The sequence below is a fragment of the Acromyrmex echinatior genome, chromosome 18 (assembly GCF_024713525.1).
Source record: "Acromyrmex echinatior isolate Ae372 chromosome 18, ASM2471352v2, whole genome shotgun sequence".
Taxonomy (NCBI): domain Eukaryota; kingdom Metazoa; phylum Arthropoda; class Insecta; order Hymenoptera; family Formicidae; genus Acromyrmex; species Acromyrmex echinatior.
In genome coordinates, this window is record NC_141869.1 from 3,201,383 (window position 1) to 3,228,070 (window position 26,688).

Consider the following 26,688-nt stretch of genomic DNA (forward strand, 5'->3'; position numbering starts at 1 on the left):
TCGGGATCTTTCGCGGAATATGTCTTACGGCGGATTCTCCCGAAGGGGTTCCCCTCGAGTTCGATCGTTGCTTTTCCACCACCGAATCCACTCTCGTCGCGCCGGGAGTCTTCAATGTTCGCTTTGTTTAAAGGACGAGGTCGAAGACACGACTAAATATTTCGAAGATTTTCGCGAATTATTCGAAAATTTTACGAGCTCGTGATGCACTCTGAATTCAGAAGTGTTTCAACCATTTTTCATCGTTACCATTTCATTGAGCTTGAGATCCATTAAAATTTTTGTCATTAGTTTTATTTTTTTTTTTTACAATTTTTCAAGTTTAAAACTGTGAAAATTAAGATGGTAAAATATAAAATTCTAAATCATTGTTATTTAAAAATTTTAGGAAAACTCCCAGAATCATCAGAACTTGTATGTCCCAGTTAAGTCTCTGCTGTCCAAGTTGAACTTTAAAGTCAATATTTTAATTGTAAATTCTTTATTTTAAAAACACCATACGGTGTCTATATAATTCTCATCGTGTTGATACTAACATGGTGAGAATTAATTTCAACATAATATTACACCAATAATTAATATTAATAGTACAAATTTAAAATCCATGGTGTTAAATCCATACCCATATTTTCAGGAGTGTGTTAGATAAATTTAAATCAGTAAAAGATAATTAAAATACAATCCAACTTTTATATGATAATAAAAACTGGTTGTTACAGCTTTCGCAAGAATTTTTCAGAGTTTTATACAATTCAGAATATTATAAAAATCTACATTGAAATTCAAAGTATAGTACTCCAGTAGATTGTTGACGAAAGTGCAAAACTCCACATGGCTGACGTAAATTTAAATTCAATTAATTCAATTAATTGTTATCAACGGACTCATAGTCGTTATTCCCAAGCTGAATCACAACGATATCCGATAAATCAATATCGGAGTAATCAATGATCGGAGAGACATACGTCTCGCCAATGATATATCGTTTTATTGTGGATTCTTTCGAATCGGCACTATTAGGGCCATCGACATTGTCGATACTTTTTGTGGGGGAAGAAGTCACGCGAGGTGGACCTCGAGTGTCCCATGTGTCCCGTAAACGACGACTAGTACCGCGATTAACTAATGTGTCGGACCGGTTAGGAGCGTATTGAGCAGAGACCGAGACTAGATTTATGTCGGCGAATGATTCACGGCACGTGATTTACAGCGGATTGTCCGGTGCGCACGCATACTGATTGAGCATTTATGCCGCTCTCCCGGCACCGTACGGCACACTAATCATTTATTAGGTTAAGGTGAAATCCTCCTTCCCTCTGCCGGAGGGTACAATCCGATTTCTTATCCCTTTCTGTTCCGGCCTTGTGCTTCGGCATTTCGATTACGTGGTAAATGCGCGGATTCGAAGACTCGCCGTTACAGAAAAAAATTAAAACTCTCGATTTGAAATATTGTATTGAAATATCACGGATTTCGAAATTATTCGATTTACACATGAATTTCTCGCATTTAATCCTTTATTATTTATATGAAATATTCAAAACACATCCCTTTTATCAAATCATTAAATTACAAATGTTGTTTATATATATTATGTTTAATATAAATTGTTCCACTATTTAAAAAATCTTTTTGTATTTATCTAGGATGTATAGAATATTATCAATCTTTATTTATAAATCATCAAAGACAACAATAAAAATTGAGACATAATGTGAGAATATCAGAAAGCTCATGGGAATGATTACATTAAAAAATATATTGAAAAATCAAGCAAATAATGTAAAACACTTTTTCGGCTTTGTATATTCTGCTCACGTGACATATTTAAACTTAAACATATTTATACTTTTGCATTTTCTGAAATTTGATAAATAATTTATTGAAATTTCTCAGGAAATCGAGTTACGGAATCGAAGTTACGTAGGTACTTGATTCGCAGCGTTTATGTAAAGTGCAGACACGGCAGTCAACGTGGTTATGTTTTAGAAAGCGCGTTCACCCTAACGGCGTCGCAAAAATCGCGTTTCCGTCGCCGATCGGAGTATTCGAAAGTCCTTTGGGAGCAGCGCTCCTTGTTTTTCATCTCTCGCTCTCTTCGATCCTCGATTACGAAGGCAGGACACGCGTCTCGCCCGTAGAATGTCGCCGTAACGAAGGAGCCTCTTTTCTTTCTCTCTCTTGTCTCTTTCCATGCGTCCTCGCGAGGATACACTGCAGCTCCTTTACCTCCTCAGCATCTCGCCGGGTGATCCCTCGGTACCGATGAACGTTTAAATTAGGCAGGGAATCCCTCGGAATGCGCGAAAGAAACGACGGGATCGGCATTCCGCGAGGTTTTGATACGCCTTTAGGCGTATCGTGTTCATGGGGCATTATTAGCCCTTATGCGGCAGGAATGACTCTTAAGGGCCCGATCCGCGATCCTTCGCGCCGCGACTTCGAAACATTTTGCACATTTTAAATCCTGCTCGCGAGAAGCGACTTGTCCACGATGGCATCTTCGCTTTACTACATGTTTACTTTTTTTCTTTATATTCATATTTATTATGCTATTATCTATTTGCACAAGTACTTAATTTAATAATAAATTATTTATTTTCGCAAATTCTTTACACTGTTTCAAGATACTACTTAGTAGCATCAATATCATTAAGTTGTTATTTAATTTAATTTGTGATATTTTCCTTACAAAATATTAGACAATTTATACTGCAATAATTAATTACTTATTTGCAGTATTAAAAATACTGTACTATTTTCAATACTTAAAATAAGTAATTAATTACTTTCAATATTAAATTAGATTTTTGTAAGAATATTATTCCAGTTTCAAATTAAGATTGCGTTCCAAGATCAAAAATTAAACCAAACGCGCAATTTACAGAACTGGATATGTATATAAAAGTCTTACAGAAATATCATAAGCACTAAGCTCGAACTCGCATCAAATAAGATATTTTCCTACTTAGTCGGCGTCAGTTGTGTTATTCACATATCGGACTAACGTCATTTATTGTTATTTAATATTTGATGAACCGTGTAATATTCAAATCAAACTAACTTTTTACACTTTTTTTGTTTTTATTTTTTTTTCCAGAGTCTGGCCACAGGTTGGACAGCGGCTCCCCGTTTTGGAGGATTCAACTTGACCAGGACCTTCTGGATACCATCAGCGCGATCTATCCGGAGTGGTTTAAGGTAAGGCTTATTTTACCCTTCTCTCGCGCCATACCAGAATCAACATATGCTCATTGAACGAATGCGGGATAACGAGGTACGCTCGTACAGGATTACACTAACAGTCGAGCAGCATCGACGTCGTCCCCTATATCCGCAAGCGCTTCCGGCGCGCAATCCTGCAACGACAGCACCGCCGTGGTCGTCGTCACCGGCGGTGAGCACAAGGTCGCCAAAAGCGACGCCAAGTCGAAGTCGAAAGCGAAAAAAGCGGACGGCCATAAGGATAAGGATCGGGACAGGAAGGATCCTAGGCGCGACGCCAAGGACGAGAGGTGAGATAATTTGCGTGCTGTATGTAGATTACACGACGTGGAGAGCAAGAAACTGAGACTCACCAAGGTGGAGAAGGCTTGAGTTATATCGACCGAATGTCAATAAAACCTTGTAAAATGAGGAGAATATCCAAGTCGCGTTATCATCTTCCACCAGCTTCCACGCGAGTATAACCGGTATGCACGCGTCTCGCGTACAAATAGAAGTAATGGATAAAGTACGCGTGTTCTCGATCGCACGCTGGGCGTAAGGTAGGGCGTTATCGTGATCAAGAAATAGACGCGTCGTCGCTCGGCACCTGCCTCGATTATTTTAACAAGCTCCACGAACTCCTCCCTGACGCTTTGTCGCCCATCACCCGCGTCATTATCTCAGGAGACGTTATTTCTATTAGGGCATTGCATGCACCGCGCCGATCTTGCAGAAATGCAGCAGGAAGAAGATAACTTACTAAGTAGCTGATTATCGGGTTCGAGAGACACTCTCGCCTGAGTCTTGCAACTCTGACAAAGATTCTAAAACGCAGAAACTTAGATCTAATAATAATATTTTAGTGCTAATGATATTAATACTTTGACTAGGTATATCTGAGTAACGCATGACTTTCCGCAAGAACCTCGTTATCTATTTGTGAGTCACGGTTTTATATCTACCTACCCGATTCAGAATGATTTATTATTATTATTTTACTTGTAAGTGTGTGTTGAAGATATTTAAATACAGTCTGACAGTTAAAATGTTTTAATTCGCACTTAAATTTAACAGTCAAACATAATTCTATAACTGTAATATCAAACAAGGACTACGCGAGATGATAAAGCCCTGAATTAATCTTTTCATTAAAGCTTCTGTTCATTCTATCATCGTTATATTACTATCTCAAATTCTGATGTCAGAAGCGAGAAGTTATATAATAATTCTTGCAGAATAAATTAATATGGAAAATTAATATGTTTTTAATAAAATAACACTAATTACAATTTATAGAATAAAGTTGTAAAATATACATAAAACTCTCTTCTTGTTTTATTAATTTATAACAAATTTATACCATATATTGGGAAATGAATTATGCATAATAAAAAAAACGAAATAAGCTACATTCATAAACTGTCAAATTAATAACATATAGAAATAGATATGATTTAATTTCTCCTCGTCTCCAAAACAAGATAATATACTTTATAAATCTAGTCTATCGATTGCAAATGCTGTTTTATTGAAAAATACCTCTATTTAAACATAATTTGCAAAAATTTTTATTGTGTGTTTTCTCTGACAGCATAATTTGAAATAGTAACGATAATTAACCAAGAATCTTATAAATTAGATAATATCCGATTACTTGAGCAATGTTTAATTTTAAATAATAATTAAGCAGTTTGACTTAAGATTTTTTTCTATCGTAAGTCGCTTAAATGAGAGGCAGCAGGATTAGTGTTCTCGCGGACCTCCGCACACCTCAATTCACTGTTGCGAGTTGCGAGATCGCACGAAATGCTAGGGCCGCGCCGAACGGACGATTAACTCGCAATTTAGTATCAGTACCATGTGTAATCGTTACGCGAGAATATAAACGCTCTTAACAACCGGCTTCCTATCTCCAGCTGTGACGAGTAATCTTTTCTCGGAACTTTCTCCTCGGCGTACTTAAACTCACGGGGCCGTTGGTTCTCGACGCTTTAAAATCTTTAATCGGCTCCCTAACTTCTCTGTACGTATGGATTCCACGCAAAGCGCCGTTCGTGCAATTTTCTCTGAACTTTTCGTGAGATAAAGTACCGAATAAGCAGATCTTCTGCGTGACATTTCGCTCGCGACACGACATCCTCGTGACCATCTGGATCCATGAAGCTCTCACGGAACTATCGTCAGGTCTATCAAGATAAATGTGTTCACCCTTCGATGGTTAAAACGCTTATTCTTATCCTTTCGAAGAAGAAACGCGACTCGATATTCTCTCTATTATACTAGGATTATTCACATTCACGCGCGTTTATTTTATAAAATTTACTTTCATGGCACATATTATTCACATTATCTGAAAACGAGAGTTAAAAAGAAATACATTGTGTTAGAATGTATTTCTTCCTAACAATTCAATTTTAATTGAATACGATATTCAATTCTTCATTATTAAATATTTTGAATTTCTATGATAAAAATATCGTTGAAATTCAAAATATTTGATATTGAAGAATTAAATAATGAAAGAAAAATTCGATACGTTAAACATTTTCTCTCGTATAACGTTAAATTTACTTTCCATATATTTCAAAATAATACAGTTTATTATACATCTCTTCATTTTATTTAAGACTGAGCCAGTTCATGGAAACGTATTATTTCTAGTTTTTAGTTTATTTAAGATCGAGTAGACTCGCTAGGATACACACTCGAGATATAAACTCTCGTAGATATAGCTCAACGTCATTTATTTCTTGCTCAATGAAGATTCGCGCTCGGAGAGAAGGAAAGACCGACCGTTTCCGATTTCGCTTTCTGATGGAAACGTCGTCCGATCGAGTGTCGATTGATCCATCATTCCGTCATCCGCGGCAAAAACATGCCGCGAAGGATCCGGGATTCGATTGACACTGGAGCGTCGATCGGCAGGGCAGGCTCGATCAGTCCTCCTCTCTTCGAGCCGATGTATGAAAGATTAATTCACAAAACGGCAACGTTTTGCTCCGTTTCGGTCCGTTCTTCGGACCTGTAGGGACGCTGGAAACGGTAAGAAAGGGACGAAGCCTTCGCCGCAGCAGGATAAAGCAGCGGCGGACGCGACAGGAAGGAAGGCCGCGAGTGCTGTTCCAGGATCGGAATCGAAGATGGCCGAGGGCAATCAGTCGCCGCCGAAGGCGGAGGTCGACGATTCACCCCTCCAGCACGCCATGGATCGCAATAAGGAATGTGAGTACACACGCACATCTTCTTTCTTTCATCTTCGTTCAAAAATATTGATCTAGCGTAAGAATTTCGCGAAGAAGTAATTGCCTGTGTCGGCCAGATCTTTTGCCGAGTCTTTTAAAGAAACGCAGGTTCAAACTTCAACCACATTGAAAAAAAATTAAAATGTTTTTTTATTAATTTTTTAGAGACACGAATTTATATGTGCTTAATTTTTTTTAATTATATTACTGACAAGGAAAAAAATATTCATCACATTTTTAATTATTTCTATTTCTTTGTTAGTTAATCGTATAAATTTAAATTATTAAATGTGTACAATTGAACACAAAATTAAATTATTAAATTAAATTATTAAATTACTTTCTCCCATTTCTAAAAATTCACGAAGAAAAGTTAAACTCTCACAATTTGGTATCAATTTCCGGCAAAATTCTAATTTTGATCGTAAATGTCATCAGATGACATGTCAATGAAAATAAATGGAAGAGATAAGAATCATCCGGACACCTTGTGTACATTAAGTTCCGTTTGCCGGCACTCGCTTTTCCTTCTTGCAATTCGCTCTGTCACCGTTTCTCGCAGTGCATCTACTCCCCCTCCCCCTGTCGTGGAAACGGAAGCGTCGCTTTTCGACGTCCGGAATAAATGATGAAAAGACCTAACGGTCCCTGTCGCGACGATCGCTTCCGATCGAATAATCGCGCACTGGGTATTCGCTATTATTATGCGATGCAGTCTGAGCTGTTTATGCGCGAGCGTGTTGCATGCTCATCGTCGCAGTTACATACCCCGCAATGTTATACGAGCGTTACCGAGCACCTCCTCGGGAAGGCGCCTATAATAATCTATATATACCTATAAAAGAAGAAGGCGCGGAGATGGCTCTTTTTAACATTCGCGGGCAACTTGCCATTATATCTCACGGCGACTGTAATCATCCGCTCATTATTCGGCGCATAGCGAGCGGCCCTCGATTATCGATTCGGAATCCGGCGATTTTTTATCCAATAAAGAAACGCTCGGAGCTTTTATCGTTGTGCAAAATGCAGCTCTCCAACCCATTCGCCACTTCCGTTACTATTACTACTACCGGCACCGGCAATTGGCCAATCGTTCTCAAGCTTAGATCCCCGTTTTGTATTCGGAACGCAACTTCCCACGGGCAGGATAGAAGTATCAGTCACAACGACTCTTATACCGCTATATTCAATGTTTTTTTATAAGCCACAGACATAATAACGAATAATTAACTATAACGAATAAGTATCTATAGATAGATACGTTTTAATTTTATGTAAGAATAATTTCTCTTTTATTGTTATAAATTATGAATGACTCTTCGTCTGCAATCTAGATCTTTTTTTCTCATTTTAGTTAATCTAGGTCTGTTTTCTCCAATTCAAATTCTTTTACTGTTCAAAGCTTTAAAAAATTCACGATAATTTTGAAATATTTCTATTATATATCAAATAGTTTTTTTTAGTTATTCAAATTAAGAAATCTTATTTAATAAAAATTGAAATTTGAATAAAAATGAAGATGAAATTTAATTTCGAAGTTTAATTTCGTTTGTGCCAAAAAAGACTTTAATTGCAGATGGAAGAATAATAATTTCCCCATGTATCTCTTAAGAAACCGAAAACTCGATTTAAAAATATTTACTCTTCAATTTTTAAATACAATTAATCTCCATACAAAATAAATTCGAGATCATAAAGTCTGTAAGGTGTTCTTAATATGCATTTACATTGAATAAACGAAAAATGATTTCAAAAAGATCGCCCGAAGACAGGCGTGTAAATATCTCTGGATGCCGCATTGAAAACTTCGCGCGGTGGGTTTCTTCCGCGGTGAATCGAACGCGTGCCCACTTTTTTCCGTCCACAAATTCCGCGGCGTATACGTATATATGCCGATTCGTCGTGGTCGACTCCTCGTTAAAGCCACAGGCCATCGCGTGCGCAGTCTTTAGAACGCGTCATTTTGTCGCGTTTATCGATCGCCTTTTTCTGTAATTACTTGCCATCAGGCGTTCTCGAGGCATTCTCCCCATCACGGTTTGTACGAAGGACGCTCATCGTGCAACGAGAGCGCACTGAACAATGCGTACCACTTTTACGAAGAAGCACAATGTCACCGTCGACGACCGTGCAAATCAGTAACGATCTTTTGAAATCTTTTCAAATAAAATTTTTTAAAAATTTATTAAGAGAGACATCGAAGTAATTTAACATAAACAGCACTATTCTATAATATAAAGTTCTAAAAAGTTGAGTTCTGCAAAAGTTTGAATAAGCGCTTTTCCTAAAGGGGTTACGAATTTTAATTTTAATAATTTAAAAGTGAATTTCTCCAAAATTTATGTGTGTGTGTATCGATGTTAAATCTCCAAAAATTTGGCGAACGAATTTCGATCAGTTACTTGATCATCTGTACGTGTGCACGCACACTGATGCGTGTGTATGCGTGACTGTCTACAGGAAAGAGACAGTGCCGGGCATTCGTGCAGACAGGTAGGTGCAGATTCGCGTGTGAGGGCCGTGGTACACGCGTGTACATATATACACACAAGAAACAGGAGGCGTGCCTATTTATAACGGTGATATCATCGCCGATTACCTACGCTTTCGCGTGGACAATCGTAAATTCTCGTAGCAGAAGGGTGCGGGTTTGATGCCTTACCGAATATCCGTCGCGATCCTTTTTTTCCATTTCTTTTTTATTTTCTTATACCTTTATATATACTTTACATATATAAATATATAAATAATATATAAAAAATATATGTTACTAATTATTTACAATTTTTTATGCATGTTATATAAAAAACATTGTAAACAATACAGTTTATATATATTTTATTATGTTATTTATGTAAAATATGTTTTTTTCTTTATGATTTTTAATATTAGATCGAATATAATTCAAATCTTACAGATTGGACAATTCTAAATTCTTTAAATCTTTCATGTCTGACTAAGAATATCCTTTTCCACTAGCTTTCACAAACTAATTATAATAATATCTGATTACATTCATAATATTCTGAAGTAAAGTGAATATAGATTAAATGTAATAAATAAAAAATGAAAAGAAATTAACATACTTGAAAAGAATAAATTTATTATTATAAATATCACAAGTATGTTATAAGTAATAATAATAATTCACGATAATGTTAAAAAAGAGTAATAAATACCATTGATAAAACAATTTCTTACTTAATTTGTATCCATTATTAATTGGTACTTTCTCATTGATTTTTATTGAAATGTTTTCAATTTCTCACTTATACGATTTTCACAGTTTACGAAATTTGTTGCAAAAACATTATATCGCATATCAGACAGAATTTCGACAAGTTACGTCAATAAAATAAGGATGTGTCTGCTTTCCCGATCGTATCTATATTTCGTAGCGTTACAAAGCGACGTAATGAATCTCTTAGAGTGCTCCTTCGCGGGTGTAATCGCGTGTACTTGAAACGCGAAAGTACGCCGGTTGCCGATTATGCCGAGCTAATTATCGTCGGCGTATCTCGCCCTAAACGACGATGCATGCACTCGTTATACCGGCGCGCGAATTTGCGCGCTCGTTTCGTAATGGGAAATTATGTCAGAATTATGCACCGTGCACTCTCAGAGGCCTCCTTTCCATCCTGTAAAACCGATAACCTCGAGTAGCTCTGCGACCGCGCGCTTAATGAAACAACATCATTAATAAAACGCGACATACTCATTCGGTCATTACAAAAATGAATGTGTTTTTTCTTCTTTCTTTTTATTACAACAATGATAGATTTGCAAACAAACGATCTATTAAAGTCCTTGCCATTGTGAATTCTCTAAAGTGGATTTCTCTCTAATTTTATAATTACCTATTCCTCAACAATTTTTAGTCGCATGATTTTCTCCAAAATAAGAAATGCTTTATGAAATCTTACTTTGTTTTTTCTTCTTAAAAACATAAATTATCTCGCATTTAAGATTCCAAGACTTCAAATATATATGATAACAATCAATCGATTAAGTTGAGCCTTCCCTAATTTTACAGCTACTGTTCTTTAAAAATTTTTAATTATGTGTTTCCAAACTCTTTCAAAGTAAAAAATGTTTTATGAATAATAAAATCTTACTTTGCATATTAAACAGCAACATAAATTATCTTGTATTTAAGAACTCCAAGATTTCAGAGTCGTTGCTCCAAGTTTAAAAAAATCGAAGCTTTGAATTCACCAGTAAATGGCGACGAAAGCGAAGGCGCGAGGCATTTTCGACGTGAAACGAATCGCGCTGAAACGAATTTTGTGCCGAGCACTAATTGTCGCCAACGATAATGCGATACGAGATTCCTCTGGAATTTCATGTAATTAAAAGGAAGATCAGCTTCCTCTTCCCCCGTAAACTGACGATGGCAAAGGCCTGCGCCGATCGTTATGCTTATCTGTTAGGTATCTGTACGAGCATCAGCGCGATACGGACGACAAATATACCTCAAGCGAGCGTCTTAGGAGAGTTTCATCGATGTTTCGCCTCATTTCTTACCTTTCGTACAGGTACCTCGCGACGACCTTCGTAACCGTTGCATTTATCAAGGCGGCGATACACAGTCGACGAGTACTAGTTAGCGTTACTGAAGAAAAATACATTATTAAGATAAGACCCTCTCGACGATTTATGGCAACGTGTTCCTATACAAAGATAGTTCCATACTATTAATCACGTATGTTTTTACAATTTCTTTTATTTTTCTCACTCTTGTTTTTTTTTTCTGCGTTTACCTTAGACGAATTAGACAATTGCATGAAATAACAAATCGAATAGTTTGAATTATGATGCGATACTCCGAGCATCCACTTTTTATTGATCGTTCGTTACTGAAGGTGTCTCCTTGTATAAGCAAGTTAACTTAACAAGACGGATTTACGTCGACGGGATCGTATCTTCGATTCTTGGAGGTAGGTTAAAATCTAGAAAAACTGATTCGATCAGCACGTACCCGCCATATACGCGCTTTTTCATCTAAATGTTCAAAAGCCGCGCGCATTATCACGAGTCAACCCGGTTTGCAAATACATGGCGTGCCTTTACCGGATTTAATTATATGACTGCAATCGTTGGTGACCACTTTGAAAAGTCCACCGGCGGCCAATTACGCGACTGCGAAAACCGCGTTTTTCATTACACCATGTAAGTAGCCCCTGTATGCAACACAATTGCCCGAATTTCGTGAATCCGCGGACAACAGCAGTGGCGACAACGACGGTGACATTAATTAAATACAGGATCGTAATTTTTAACTTTTGTCGGACCGTAAAAGCGGGCTTCGCAACACGCTTTTACGGTCTCGCCAAAACATGCGATCTGAAAACATGCTCATTGCCGAAGTTAACTCATTTCATGCTCGCAACCCTTCCTGTGAATTATTTTGGTATTCACGAATTTTCACCTCATATGACTGTAAGATGAGTAAAATTCTCTTTTGAGAATTTTAATGACAAATTATCAACTTTCTCTCTTTGAGAATTTTAATAACAATTTAATTATTAATTTTGTCTCATACTCCTACTTTGTAACTGCAACCCTCTTCGTGAATTATTTTGTTCACGAATTTTCATCGCATATATATTCTCATATCCTTTTTTTATACTGAAAAAAAGAATTAATAATTAAGCTAATTAGATGAAAATTCTTAGAGTAAATTTTAATTCAAAATAATTAAATCTCACTCTTGAACAAGAGAAGCAGTATTTTCAGTCTTTTAGAGTGAGATGTCACTTCAAAGAATTTAGAGAGGTCTTTAGCAGATATAGACTTTTCGTAATGCAGAGCGATCTTATATTTTGACCATACGATTTTCCCTCCGCGATTGCGTGGAAGGATCGATCTCCGGCGTCATACTTATAAATAAATCGCGCTTTATCGTTGCATATTCATACACGCACCGTGATACTCCGGGTATTCGTGGGCGAACCGGATCGGAATATGTCGAATCGGAGCCGTTCGTGGCCAGAAAGTATGCATTGAAATCGCCGAGTGTTTCATGCCGCGCCGCACGGCCGGCCCGGACGCAAAAATCAGCGCGAGCGTGTATGCACGCGCGTGCACGCGGGAGATAAAAATAAGAGGCACACGCTCGGTGGTTGCGCGCACGGCCCACGCACGTAACACGCTGCCTCAGCCACGTGCCTTCAAACGGTCGAGACGATTATTTTCCTGCGCGGTTGTGTGCCGTAATTTTACAACTTTTCACGCACGGCTATAAAAATTGTAATATCGACGTAACGCGTCATGTGCGCAACGAGGACAGGCGAAATTTTGCAATCTGCCAAATGACCGTCGTACGTTACACAAGCAGGGAGTAATATTTTATTTATATATGCAAATTTCAAGGGACGTAAAGATTTAAAAAAATGAGGTCCGGGTTCAAGGTTTGTCCAGTTCTCGGCAGATATTAATTATAAATTAATCTTGAAACGCTCTCGATATTGAGTAATACAGTATTGCTATTGATAAATTTTATGTAAATTTTACGTTCGAAAAAATAGGTCACTTTTAATTAACGTAACACAAGATTTTCATACATTTTTAAAGACAAAATATTTATAATCTAAACAAATAACTCACTTATTAATTAAAAAGAATAAGTATGGAAAGTATAGTCCAATGCTTCGATCCTCATAATACTTTAACAGTTACAGATATTATTCTTTTCTATATATCTTCACAACACCCCAGCTAGAAATAATTGGTCACTTGACGTCAAATCGACGTTGATCGATCAATCATTTCTGACTAGGCCAGCTTCCTGTTCAGCTCACTTGTACGTCAAATTTACGATAATGATCTTCATGATTAAATGAATTACAAAGAGCAGCATTTGTTTTATTTGCAAATTGCGAAAGGAATACGAAATTAAATTAAATCTATCCTGTGTTGTCGGTTTCTCGTTGATCAAAAATACGAGCTATTGTCGCAGCTATCTTATGAATTGGAATCGAAAGTGCCTTCCATTGCACTTGGCGGTCCCAACACTCATGGAATTATTTCATCCTTATTGTTTATCAAATAATTAAACAAGAATAAATATGCTCGCGTGTTGCGAGTACCAAGTGGAACCCCGAATCGCATTCGCGAATCGAGACGCGACGGCAAAGAAGAATGCGTGCATCGAAACGGGACGATGAATTAAAATTCAGCGGCCAACGGCGACGGAAAACATCGACAAGAGGAAGGAAGTGGCGATCGTTAGTATTCAAGGCTGGTCACGATCGAACGGCCGCGAGCAGGAGCATGATGGCAAGGAGGAAAAGGACGAGGAGAAGGAGGAGGAGGACGAAAGAGAGGGATCTCTTGAGCCAAAGAACTCCGGTGACCGAGTGTTAACGTTAACCGCCCGCCACCACTCGGAATTGATTCTTGCTCGTGCGATGCCCACGCACAACGAATTAAACGGGACATCTTCTCTTCCTTCCGCGAGCGATCGTGCCCGGAGACGCCTAATTCGATTGTCCGCCGACACGCCGATTAATACGACGTACTCGTCGCGTTTCATCCACGTCTCATCTTACCAATTATCTCTACTCAGTGAATACGATACGTCGTGTATGTAATAGAAGATCTATAATTTTGTCACAATTAACGTTGATTCTTCGGAGCTAATGTCAAAATCTTAACACAATTACTGACGCTTGATCTGTGAAAAATTCATTCAAATTATGTTGACTAAAAAACACTAATTAATTTCAAGGAACCAAATGACGTAACTTACACCGTTGGATATTAAACGAGCGATTAATAGTAATCGAATCTCTTCAGTTTAATGTGACAAAATGCAAATCATTTCTGTGGTTGAATTGTTCAGTTTTAAAGTAAACAATGTTCAATATTAATGAATATTCTCAGTAAAGAATAAACTAAGTCGAATTTTATACATTTCTTAAATTAATTGCTTAACTTTATTATCTTAGTTAAATTAACGATATTTTGAGTAGAAGTGATTAAAAATAACACAAATTGATATGAAATTTGACGTTATAAAATTAATTTATAAAATGAATATGTGTACGTTTGCGAATACAGAATTTATTTTGAAAATAAATAAATAAATTTGCAGATTCATTGTAACATAAAGCATATAATTGAATAGATCCAGTATTCATCGTTAGCTCCGAAGAGTTAATAAAATTACAATATCGTAATTATTTTTAACAATATTGCAATTTGATAATATTTATTTTATGTCGATATTCTCTAGTTTTGTAATTAAAAACAAATTCTGATAAATTGTTACGTTTTCATAAATTCAAACTGCAGATAATTTTAAGATAAAAACATAAATACAATATAATAAATTAACTTCAATTTATTGCTAACTAAATTATAGGAATTTTATGGAGTTTGCAAATGAACTCGTGTTCAGCATGTTTTTCTCTCGAAAAATAGAATGGCGACGTCTGACCAGACTTGTTTTTCTCGCGGCTTAAAAAATAGGATGACGGCGTTTGACCAGGAAGATCCAGCGGTAGAACGACTTCACGACGAGACCTCACGACGTTTCGTCACCGCGACGATGGGTATAAGCGAGATAGCCCCGCGTGTCCCCGCAGGACAATTCCGCAGCCCACGCGCTATTGTGGTCGCAGCAAATCGGTCGGCCACCTGGCCCGATCCTGGCGCGTCATCGCACAGTGGCTTTCCTCCTCTTCCGTTCACCGTCTCGTTCCCTCCTTTCTATCCGCAGAAGATAATCGCCGTGCCCCGTACACCTGAGAAGAAATCTGATGGCCAGAAGAGATTGTCTTTTGCATTATAGTTTACAGAATTACGATTACAGCATGTCCTTATAGTATCGAGAGAGAATAAGGTATTCAAAATATAACGCATTTAATCTTTGTCTGCATCTTTCAATGTCGATTTTTTTTTGCACAATTTATCACTCCGAAATAAAGGAAGGTAAAAGTCGGTTTCCTCTTCCAAAATATTTTTTGTTAAAAAATTATTTTATAGTAGAGATGCTGAAAGGAGTAATCCTGAATTTTTTCATATTTTTCGAAAACTTGGAATATTAAAAAATAGCTTTTTATTTCTTGGTTTAAGAATAAGTGCAATTTTGAACGAAATAAGATAATTTGAATCTAATTTTGAGGTTCAAATTTGATAATCCTAATCTCATTGGGAGAGAGTACTATGAATGTACTATTAAAATGAAAAAAAAAAATCAAACTTGGATTTCGAAAATTGGATTCATTTTTATTCAGAATTATACCATATTCGACATTTTATATCATCTTATCCTGTCTTGATTTTATTTCATTTCGCTTCATTCAACTCGTACTTTATTCAACATGTCTTTCTGACACACAGCATCTTTGAACGAAGTCTTTCTTGAGGTATCATCGCACGGAAATTAGAGCGAGCCGCTTTCGCTCGGCTACTTAGAATTCATGTCACTTTTAAGCGCTTAAACCCGTCACGCCGATGCGACCATGGCGGCGATTTCTTTCTGCCGGCCACGGCCGCGCACACAATTTCCCACATTAGCAGTGTAATGACGGCGGCAATGCGGCAACGGCGACGGTTTGTCCCCGAATCGCACAACGTAGTTATTACCATTTCATTACCTCCCGGCGAAAAGGCGGCGAACGACGCGTAAATTACGCATCGTGACATAAAGTACGGCCAATTTGCCGCTTGCCCGCTCGCGTATGTGCATACACGCATGCACGCATGCATCGACGGACACCTGCGAAGACTTTTCTCGGGTGTCACAATTAATTGTCGCGAGTCGCGATCCACCCTCGCGACACTACGCTCGTCTTCAACACCCAGAGCCGACGATGTAACCACCCACTGCGCACAATCTCGATCGACGCGTCTCTCTGAGGAAGTTTCGGTTCTCGTACGGATCGGCGATAAAAAAAGGACGACAAGGAAAACAATTACCGGCTTGCGAGTAATTACACGTGCCGTGCGGGAGTCGGAGGAAACACACCGGATGAAAAAATAACGCACGACAATCTCGTTTCTTTTTTTTTTCGTTATTTTTCCCCTTAATCTTTTTTGCGGACACTTTCACGAGTTTCGCGATTGGATCAAGATGGTAGAGAAAAGGGGGGAGAGAGAGAGAGAGAGAGACTGAGGCGCGATTCGCAAGAGTGCTCCTTCGACGCAAGAGCCTCGAGTGCGGCGTATAACACCATACTGATTACGCAAGGGGAAGGGCTTTGATTGAGGCGAGATACAAATTGCTAATTATACGTAATTAGACCCAGTGACCCACAATGGGCGACCGGGCGACCACCCGCATGCCCTCGCGTGGTGCGAAACACGTTGTAGAATCTTGCCTCGCCTCGCTTCACTTTCATTGCCTTTATTCTAGCAATTTTCACGGTAATATCCCGCAGCGTTTATCACATTCTAACGGCTACAATATTTACCATTCACCTGCAATATACTCAACATAGATTACAATGTTTGATTTTGCAACGAATTCAGGAGAAAATAATAATATCACTCTATGTGTCTCTAGGTATATACACAGAAAGAACGATTTTGCAAGTATCTAAAAATTTCTGAAAATAATTTTGTTAGACTGTTAAACTAATTATGCTCAATAACATGTTGTTAAAATGTCCAAATTTTTTGCAGCATTTATCATGCTTGAGAGTCCTATAATTATTTTAATAGTTCAACAATATTATTTTTACACACACACACACAGTCACACAAATTTATGTAGCTAAATTTTTAGACACTTTAAAGACCTCTGAATAAAGTAATGAATAAAGTAAATAATAAGTAAGTAAAGAGCCAATATGGTCGAGGCTAAGCCTTATTTGTTTAATAATAAATGATATTTTTATATGTAAATTCTAAATACATTTTTTAGTTATATAAATTAGTTATATAAACGCACCGTTCATTATAGGACTTCAGAAAGAAAACGCAACTCATGAAGCTGAAATAATATCGTAATTAAATCAATTTAATAATGATGTCATTAATATCTTAAAAACCTGAAGAAAACTTAGTTTGAAAAATATTCTTTTTTCTAAAATAATTTTGTTTAAATAGTAGTAATATTGTGAACAATATATTAATATGTAGTCTGAAATATTCTAGAATTTATCTTAATTTTAATATATTTATTAATGAATGAATTTCAATTATACGAATATTTTAATAATTAGATGAGGCTGAAGATATTTCGTATTTACATATTTATTTATAAGTAGACTAGCGTCGAGAGAGAGCGTCGTTCACTTCAAAAATTTTGCATTCAAGCTGATATTTTATATGTATATAAGCAAGCAAGTTGTTTCAAGCATATCCCATCACGTTTCATTATAATCACCGCGTTTAAAATTATGCATCGCGTCGGACAAAGATTGCATTGCAAATTACACAGATCATTGATTTATTTCTTGCGTAATTACATATTGGGGGACCTGTGTAAGAAATAGTATTCGATTCCGCGATCGATACGCAAAACCATTTAATTTAATCATTACATAGAAATATCTGATTTCTTCAATCGATGAAAATCGGTACGAATAATCGTCATTGCGCTTATTCGCGTGCACCTTTTTCTCCCTGCATGAATTGAAATCATCGTTCGCGTTCTCTCGTTGATAAGAACACAGGCGCAACTTGTTCGCATTAAAATTCAGCCGTTAAACCGCGCATCCTTTCTCCTCGCGCGAAAACGAATTTCGCCACCGAGTAGCGACAGATAAGCTGCGCATCGCGTTGTGGCGTCATAAAGAGACGATTATCTTAATTAACTGGAGAATTGTTTTGGCCCACGCGTTTTATAGCGCACTACCCACGTGCACAGCCTCGTGTCAGGGTTTGTGACTTCGCCATGAGCATTGAAGTTTTCAGAAATTCTTATTAGAATCTAGCGGTTTTCAATCTTCTTCAATTCACGGCGTATTAAATAATGAGTCAAATTAAAAATGTAAAAATAGCATCTAACTTAAATTTATTATAAATGTGTCGATTTAACATAAAATTTGCTTTTAAATTGTGTCAAAGTATTACGCTTCTTGTAATACTTTTCTAATTTTTACATAATATTTGTGTTATCTTTTAATATATTCATCTTATGTTAAATTAACATAAAAACTTGGATGGACATGTTTGGGACATATGAAATTTAACACAAAATTTTTTACCGTGCAAATCTTTTCTCTTAGGCATCGCCAAAATATGACATTCAGAAATAAACAGAATTTTTTAATTGTTACTTTTTGTGGTTTATAAAAATCATTTTATTGTAATGATGATATCGTTAAGCTAGAATATTCTTTATATATCTGGACAATAATATCTATTCGTTACGTGCCATCGCAAAACTCATAATTTCTCCGAAGAAATCAGAGAATTATATTTCGTATAACGGAGTTTGAAAACTATTGTCGTAACGTCTAGTAATAGCCTATGATCAACACCAGCATCACAACGCAGAGGATAAGGTGGTGGAATTAATTACCGCCCACTTTTTACATCGCTTTACCTATCGTTGCGTAATCCAATTAAGCGTTCGATCTCTCGGATTACGGGTTGCGAGTTGCGCAAATCTTGGAATAATTTCTCGCAAAATTTTCGAATAATTTCTCACGTATACAAGTAGACGGTGGTATACAAGTATACGGTGCAGTGGTTCCTTATGAAATTGTAGGGGGGTTACGTCGCGTCGTGCGGTTAGCCTCCGCCGGGAAATACATATTTTATTCACGACTTGTTTTCGAGTCGCGCGCGGAGAAACGGGAACGAGCGGAGGAGGATGTTTACCTCAGATGAGCTTTACGGCCCGTCGTCGCCGAGGTGCCTGCGTGTCCACGCGTTCGAGTCGCGGTAATGATGGTGCCGGGAACGCTGTCCTTGAGCGGCTTAAAGGCCACGTAGGTGGTGTACGCGACACGCGGAAGATGGAAAAGCCGTTCTCCACGCGTGTAGGCGAAATGTATCAAGGCTAACGTAGCCGCTCTGTCGACACTTGTCGACCGATCGTGACGTTTAAATAGATAAACCCCACGTGACAAACGATCGCCATGAATGAACTCTCTTGAGGCTGATTTCTCGACGTATCTTTCATGCCGCAATGCCCGCAATGGGTACACGAACGGCGAATTTGACGAAACTGGATAGTGACAACCGTGCGTTTCAAATCCCTGATTAAGCGAATGGACACTTGGTACACTTGGGAAGAGACTCGATGTTATAACCCTTTCTTTATACAAGCGCAGAGCAATTTTGAATACGCCTTCGTCATTATATCTCGTGTAATTACGTCAGTTACATCTCGCGTATATCGTGTCTCCTTTCACATTCGTACACGTTTCGTGCACCGTAACATGTAGCAGGAAAGTAGCGTGAAGGTACACCCGAGATATTTTCGAGCGTCGTGATTGAAAGACGTTCCACTGGTACGGCGCCGGGGCTTGTACCGTGCGGCGAAACATATCTTTATTACTTCAGCTGGATATGTTAAACGCGCGGGAGAACAGTAAACTGTCGGCGTCAGATGTCTTGTTGCTACTGGCTGTAGAGAGAACGTCTTGTATTAACGTCGTACGCTTTAACGCTCAAGTATTTCGTTACCCTTATCCAGATATTCCATTACGTTAAACAGTAGTAGTGTATACACCGTCAGCCCGAATTTACTCCTCAAGAATGATGGCTCGTGCTCAGCATTCTTGACCGTTCAGAGTCGCAAAGGACTCCGGTACCATCTACCTCTCCCTCTCGTTCTCTCTCTCCTTTCTTCCCTCGCAGAGGAGATGGGAAGACTGGTGTAAAGGGGGGAAACGGGAGGCAAGGGCCCGTAATGACTGTACGGTGCAAAAATTCGCAATTAACTTCTGGCGGGCGCGGTGGTGTCGCGTCGGCGTAATTGGTTTTGCAGAAAACTTTTACGTGTTTTCGCGGCATTTGCATAATGTGCGAGGTGAACACGGCCGATCGATCGGTTAATTTAAATACCGAATGCAAAACGCAGCTGCCGCCACCGCGGCGCGTACCGGACGCGCGAGCATCGCCTCCATTAGCTTGTAATTATCGTTACTTATTGCTGGTAAACGTTGATCGGGAGGAGGGAAGGGAGGACTGGTCGGCTGGCCGACGATACGTGTACGTGTCGATGCGTAAGCTCATAAATCCTCTATCCAGACCTGCGATCCGGCCGCTCTGCAGGATATGATTAGAATAGAGCACAATAACACTCCATAAGAAGACTTATTAAAAATCTGACGTACAGGAACTAATGACGTGATTATTTATTCGTTAAGTAAGAAGGATTTATGCGTTTGAGCGAATTAGCCGAATCAGAAAAGATTTTAATTGAAAATAGGTAGATAAATACACTCAGAGAAAAAGACATGTTAGTAGTAATTATAAAGATGACAACTATACAAATTTTATAAATACAATACGTAGTTGATTAAACCGTTTGATAGTTATTGCAACTCTAAAATAGTGTATTCAACTACGTACATTAATTCTACATGTAAAACTTATGTAGTTGTTACTTTTATAATTACTATCACATGTTTTTCTCCGATTGTAAATATAGATAAAGCATTTTCTCTCAGAATAAAGTTCTAGCAAACTAGAGACGCGTCTTTAAGTCGATTAGATTAGTTCATCGTCACTGTATTTCTTGGATGCTGACATGAATGTTAATTGGCTGTTTAAATCACAATAGTCAATATTAGATCATAATATTTTTTAGGCTTTTAGATAGTCAGACATATTTTTATAGCTAATCAGATTATATCTTCTATGACAAATCTTAGATTTTCTAGAACTCTAAAAACAAACAGAAAAAAGGAAAACATGCAAAGAAGAACAAATAAAATAAGAGAAAATAATGCAAAAGATAAAAGAGAAAAAGTAATAATAAATCGAAATATTAAAAATATCAATGTATGAAATTTTTTATTACGTTTTCTAATAATATTTTGTTACGAGTATGAGTAAGTTTAGGTGCGATTTTTAATACAAAGTGACGTAAAAAAATGATTTCCCACAGCTCCCTCGAACATCTCAACGAGAAAAACAAAAGGGGGAAAAGCGGCACTCTCTGTTCACCGACACGACGAATGTCGCGTTCCTCGTCTGAAATTCAGTGTTGCGATACAACACCGCACCGGTGAGTTTCATGAGAGTAAAGCCTCTGGGGATATATCCATACCGCACTGTGTCGGCATGTTTCGCGGTTTGGGACCGGGAGACCCCAAAGGCCCGCGTCCGACTCTCGACTGGCAGACCAGCACAAAAACAGCGGGGGTCAGAGGGGTCAACACCGAGGCTCTCTGTGTTCCCCGGGGCTTCTCTTGTCATGCGATATGTTGCTCGTACGTTACGATAGTGGCGTTGGTGATCTCGAGGCTCTCTTGTTTTGTCACTGACAATGCTCCGCGCGATGCCTTTGTAGCCGCGCCTCTCTCCGACTTCTCTCTGTCTCTCTCTTTCTCACCCTGTGACTTCTTTTTGTTCCGGAAAAAGAGAGAGTACCGTTCAGGAACAAGAGATATAATAGCGAGAATTCCTCAAGACACGTTCTGTTGTCCACGCATTAGAAATCGTCCTAGTGAATATAAACGTTTATCAGTAACACGATCATTGTTCGCGCAACGACGCGAGCATGCGTGGCGAGTGCTCGTGTATTTTTGATGGGTACCTTGGGAAAATGCCAGAAATTCCTCGCCCGACGATCACGCGAGCAATTACTGTTATCGCTCATACGTATCGCTCGGCTTCCGGGGTTGCACGCGAGATAATCGACCGTTTTGTCGCGCTAATAAAGACCCGGTTCTGCGACTCGCTTACAAAGTCACGATATTAGCGCTTATCAGCGAATGCCATCTAAATGATGTTCTATGATACTTATACTGTGTTCATATCTATTTACGTTAGAAGCACCATCAATCTTTCGATGCGCTTTGCATTTTGAAGCACTCGATTTTAAGAAAATATTCGAAGCAAGTCTATTTATCAAAGTTTACTTATCAAATTTTTCACTATTAACAAACAAACTGTTTAATTTTAGTTCCAGTCAAAAGATTAACAAAATTACTTCCAGGAATTTAAATATTATATTTAATAATATTTCTGACATATTCCCGAAATATTCTATTAAATCAAAAGCTTCAAATTTAGATTCATTCCCTTTCTGCACTTGTTAGCAAAAGAAATCAACATAAATTTAATAGTTTTTAATAGTTTTGAATAGTTTTTATTTTCAAACATATCAAATTTAAATTATAATAATAATTAAATATAATATTTCTTTCTAATATTCTCTCTAATATTATTTATAATATTTAAATTATAATAATAATTAATTATAATATAATTAAATATAATATTTATTTTAATATAATAATTAAATTATAATATTTCTGATGTAAAACTTACTAAGAATAAAAAAAGTATTACTCAACCTCATTATGAATATCAAAACACAATACGAAAACTTTGAAACTTGCATCATTATTTTTCTTGAAAAGTAAAAAGTTTAGTATGAAAATAAAAGATGTCTGCACTCATTGCTTATTTTTAACATCTATTTTAGGCCCTTAAAATTGTTTTTAACAAGTGTACTCAACACGTATCTATTTCGAAATGAAAAAGTGAGAAGAAGAAAAAACTTATTTTCAAAAATTGAACTCGTGCTGCTTCTGCCTGCGATCACCGATTCATTTCTGAATCGTTTTCTTTTTCTCTTCGTCTAGAAACTCACTTGTCAAAGAGAACATAATTTTGTTAACAATTAAATTGTGACATCTCGACAAAAAAGAAACAGCATGAAAGAATCTAGCCAGACCATACCTGTTGCGTTTTCACTTCGACCGACATCCCGTAGACCTTTATATCTATCCAAATATCCTGCCCAAGCATATATATTTCTCTTGGATGCTGCGAGACGCGAGAGGAGAGATACGATGTGGTAACCGCACAAGAGACCAATGCGGGGGAGAGCCCTGGTACAAATTTATCTTTGTTCCGAACTTTCACGCACTGACAGCGATGCCGACCCCGGCGTTCTCAAATTCATTGTCAGACGTGACACTGGCGTTATCCAGACGATTTTTTATTTTTGCTCTCTTTCATCTCCTCGCGATATGTCTTCTTCCACCGATACTCGCGAAATCCTAGTTGTAGCGATAACCTAAATCTCTTTTTCGAGTCTAAAATCGTCACCGAGAGAATTTGAAGAAATTAGTAGAAGTTTCTGGATAATTCAAAGAGGAATTAAAACATCGAATCTTACAATAAGAATATCAAAGAAAGGTGAAATAAATGAGCAAAAACAGACAAAAAATTAACACGTGATAAATTATTTTATTCATATTAATTAAAATCCTGATATCTCCTGATTGAATATTATATTCAAATCCTAGAAAAAAGAAAAGCGAAAGTCACTAAAATCATGGATTATACTTTCCAATTAAACTGCTCTTCATCGAGAATATTATTCATTATCGAGTTTATTCTAGATCATTGGAGGTTCTCGTACGGCTGTTACGTATGTTTATTTCTCAAGTAAAAGGAACATTGTCTCAGATCGAGGACGGACAAACGCGTGCGCGTCGGTAGAGTAAAGTATACCGATGAATCAGCGCATGCAAAGTTCACTGCGTCGTGGACGCGGTGAACTAGCGGTCGCACACGAAACGGCGAAAGGGCGATCGGGGACCACGAGAGAGAAGGTAACGGCGAAGGAAGAAACCGGACGAAGAGAGAGAGAGAGAGAGAGAGAGAGAGAGAGAGAGAGAGAGAGAGAAGGAGAAAGCGACCGGGGATAATAATAAAACGAGATATCTCGTACGTGGGCGGTCGTATTGTTAGCGCAACAAGGTATGCGCGGCGCTTCTGTGTCCGCGCGCGATGCGCGTTCGTGCGCCGACTGCGCCCTTAATAAAGGATACGCGTGTGCGTGCGTGCATCGCGTGTGCGTGTTGCGCTTGCGAGCGCGTTTAATAAGAGGAAGGTGAGCGCGCGGGCACCGAGCTCTCTCGGCCTTATGTAAATCGGTCGGACCCATCTGCGCGGGGGCCCTCTCCCGCGCTAAAGAGAAAGAGGGACGTGGAAGCCGCATGATGGAAGAGAAGAAGAAGAGGGAGCAGCACGAGCTGCTGGCCGGCATCAAAAGCAATGCCGCCACCGCCACCGCCGCGATAAACACGCATTTATTCCGGAGTGTGCTGTATACGCGCGAGGCGTGGGCGCATCAGCTCGTGCGGTAGCGCATGTGCGCCGCGATAAGGCCGCGTTCACATCGCGTTCGACGTTAATCTTGCGTGTACCCGCATGGAAAATCTTCAACCGGTACTATCCTTTTCCCCTGCGTCTTCTCTCGTTTGGAAATTGCTCCCCTGAATCGATCATTTTTAATACAGCCTTGACCAAAAATATAATAAGTCACCCCCACACTGGAAAAATGTTTTAATAAATATTTGTTTGAAATAGTAATTACATATTTGTTAATAATTAAATATTTACTAAATGTAAACATATGTTTATCTGGCAGAATCATTAATTTGGTTTAATATTTTTTTATTAAGTAAATATTTATTTACTGTAAAGTTTAGTTAGTACCGAAAAATAAGACTAAATTTTTTCCTCGGTGCCTAAATTGACGTAAATATTTTATATCGAAAAAAAGATTTATTTTTATAATAATTTTAATATTTTGCTAGTTTTTTGCTTTTTGTTACCACTTTTTGCAAGAAAATGTAATAAATTGAGAATGCTTTACTTATAAGGCTGTAATTCTTGTGGCTCCTGAGAAATCTTGTTTGTGAAATCGCAAATAAATTTTGTACATTACTGTTCTATATACAAGAAATTTTTCCACAAAGGAAAAAATCATAGAAGACGCGTACTTTTTCTTTTTCTTTTTTTTTTTAAGAAGTTTTATTCGATTTTACTCCAATACTATACATTTTGTGTGAAACAACATTAAGATCAGGGTGCTATCGCGACTTTACATTGCGACTTTACATTGCGTTTGCATCCTAACCGCTGTAGAAACGCGTGCTGGTGATTCTTCCACAGCCGGTAGATAAGCAGATAGTCAGATGGGTGTACATGTACACGTAGGTAACGCTCAGATAACAAACGAAGACTCGAGATGAAAGCTAAGCAGATGCTTTGACCGCCGCACGATTTTTTCGCTTGAATCAGTCGTGCTGACTTTGTCGGTTTTAAATCCGAGAAAAATCTTTGTACTAAGATCTAGTTGGTATCAATTTATCATACGAAAGATAGGAAATGAATCAGCATTAGGGATTTCGTGAAGTAATGATTACATTTAAATACTGTAATTGGAATCATCTTTCGCAATTTTTGAGAATTAGAGGGAGAGATAGAGAGAGTTATTAAGATCCTTTTGCTTCAATATTTTGTATATTAAGGAATATTTTATATAAATGTATAGTACAAACAGAAAGTTTATAATGAATATAATGCATATAAAATACTATAATTTATACTATAATTTATAAAAAAAATCATTCTGATACTTTCTTATACTTTTATCGAATCTTAATCCGAATGAAGCACGAATTTGTTGCATTTGCTCTTCTCTGAAAGATTAATAGGTCAGTTTCCTTGAGACGAAGCGTGACTAAATAACCACGCGCCTCGTGAGTTACGCAGTGCTCTTTCTTCGATCGTAGGCAGTTGTTTGTAAGAGAGAGAGAAAGTCCTTGACCCATCTAGTAAGTTGAAGAATTATCCGGAGCCCACGAAAAGTCCTTCGATCGTTTTTGTCTTTCAGCTGATTCTCGCTCGTATTTTCTGTGTTCAGCTTAGCTTCTATTTGCACTATTTCGTAAAAAAGTTCAACTTCTGCCATCGTAGTAATTGCATTTGATTACACAGGGTATTCAAAAAATATGTGAATATCTTATATGGCACACACATACACACACACACACACACACACACACACACACACACACACACACACACAGAGAAAGAGATAATACTCACTAAGCTGAATAAAAAGTTTTTAATAAATACAGATTCAAAAATCTTTTTGAAGTTATAGAAGTGATTTTTTTTATATCAGAAATCATTTTCAAAAGCCACGTGTACATTGCTAGATATCAAAAAAGCAATGATAACCCAATCCATGAATTAAATAATATTTTGTTATTTTTAACTTCTATCTGTGTCAAAATGTAAATCAATTTCTATGATTAATTTTAAAATAAACATCGTCCATATTAATATATGCATTTAG

General features: G+C 37.6%; 1 protein-coding gene and 1 long non-coding RNA gene across 3 annotated transcripts in view; one reads left to right on the forward strand and one right to left on the reverse strand.

Annotated features, from left to right (window-relative positions):
• LOC105144915 (uncharacterized) overlaps positions 1–26,688 on the forward strand; it is a 212,077-nt gene that overhangs the window by 127,178 nt on the left and 58,211 nt on the right. For both annotated transcript variants that reach the window (XM_011054177.2, XM_011054178.2), the window contains exons 2-4: positions 3,101–3,201; positions 3,292–3,515; positions 6,236–6,429. In XM_011054177.2, coding sequence (XP_011052479.2) covers positions 3,101–3,201; positions 3,292–3,515; positions 6,236–6,429 — 519 coding nt within the window. The remainder of the gene's footprint in view (positions 1–3,100; positions 3,202–3,291; positions 3,516–6,235; positions 6,430–26,688) is intronic.
• The window catches only part of LOC147906763 (uncharacterized), a 137,853-nt gene that overhangs the window by 45,907 nt on the left and 65,258 nt on the right, over positions 1–26,688 (reverse strand). The gene's annotated exons all lie outside the window — the stretch shown is intronic.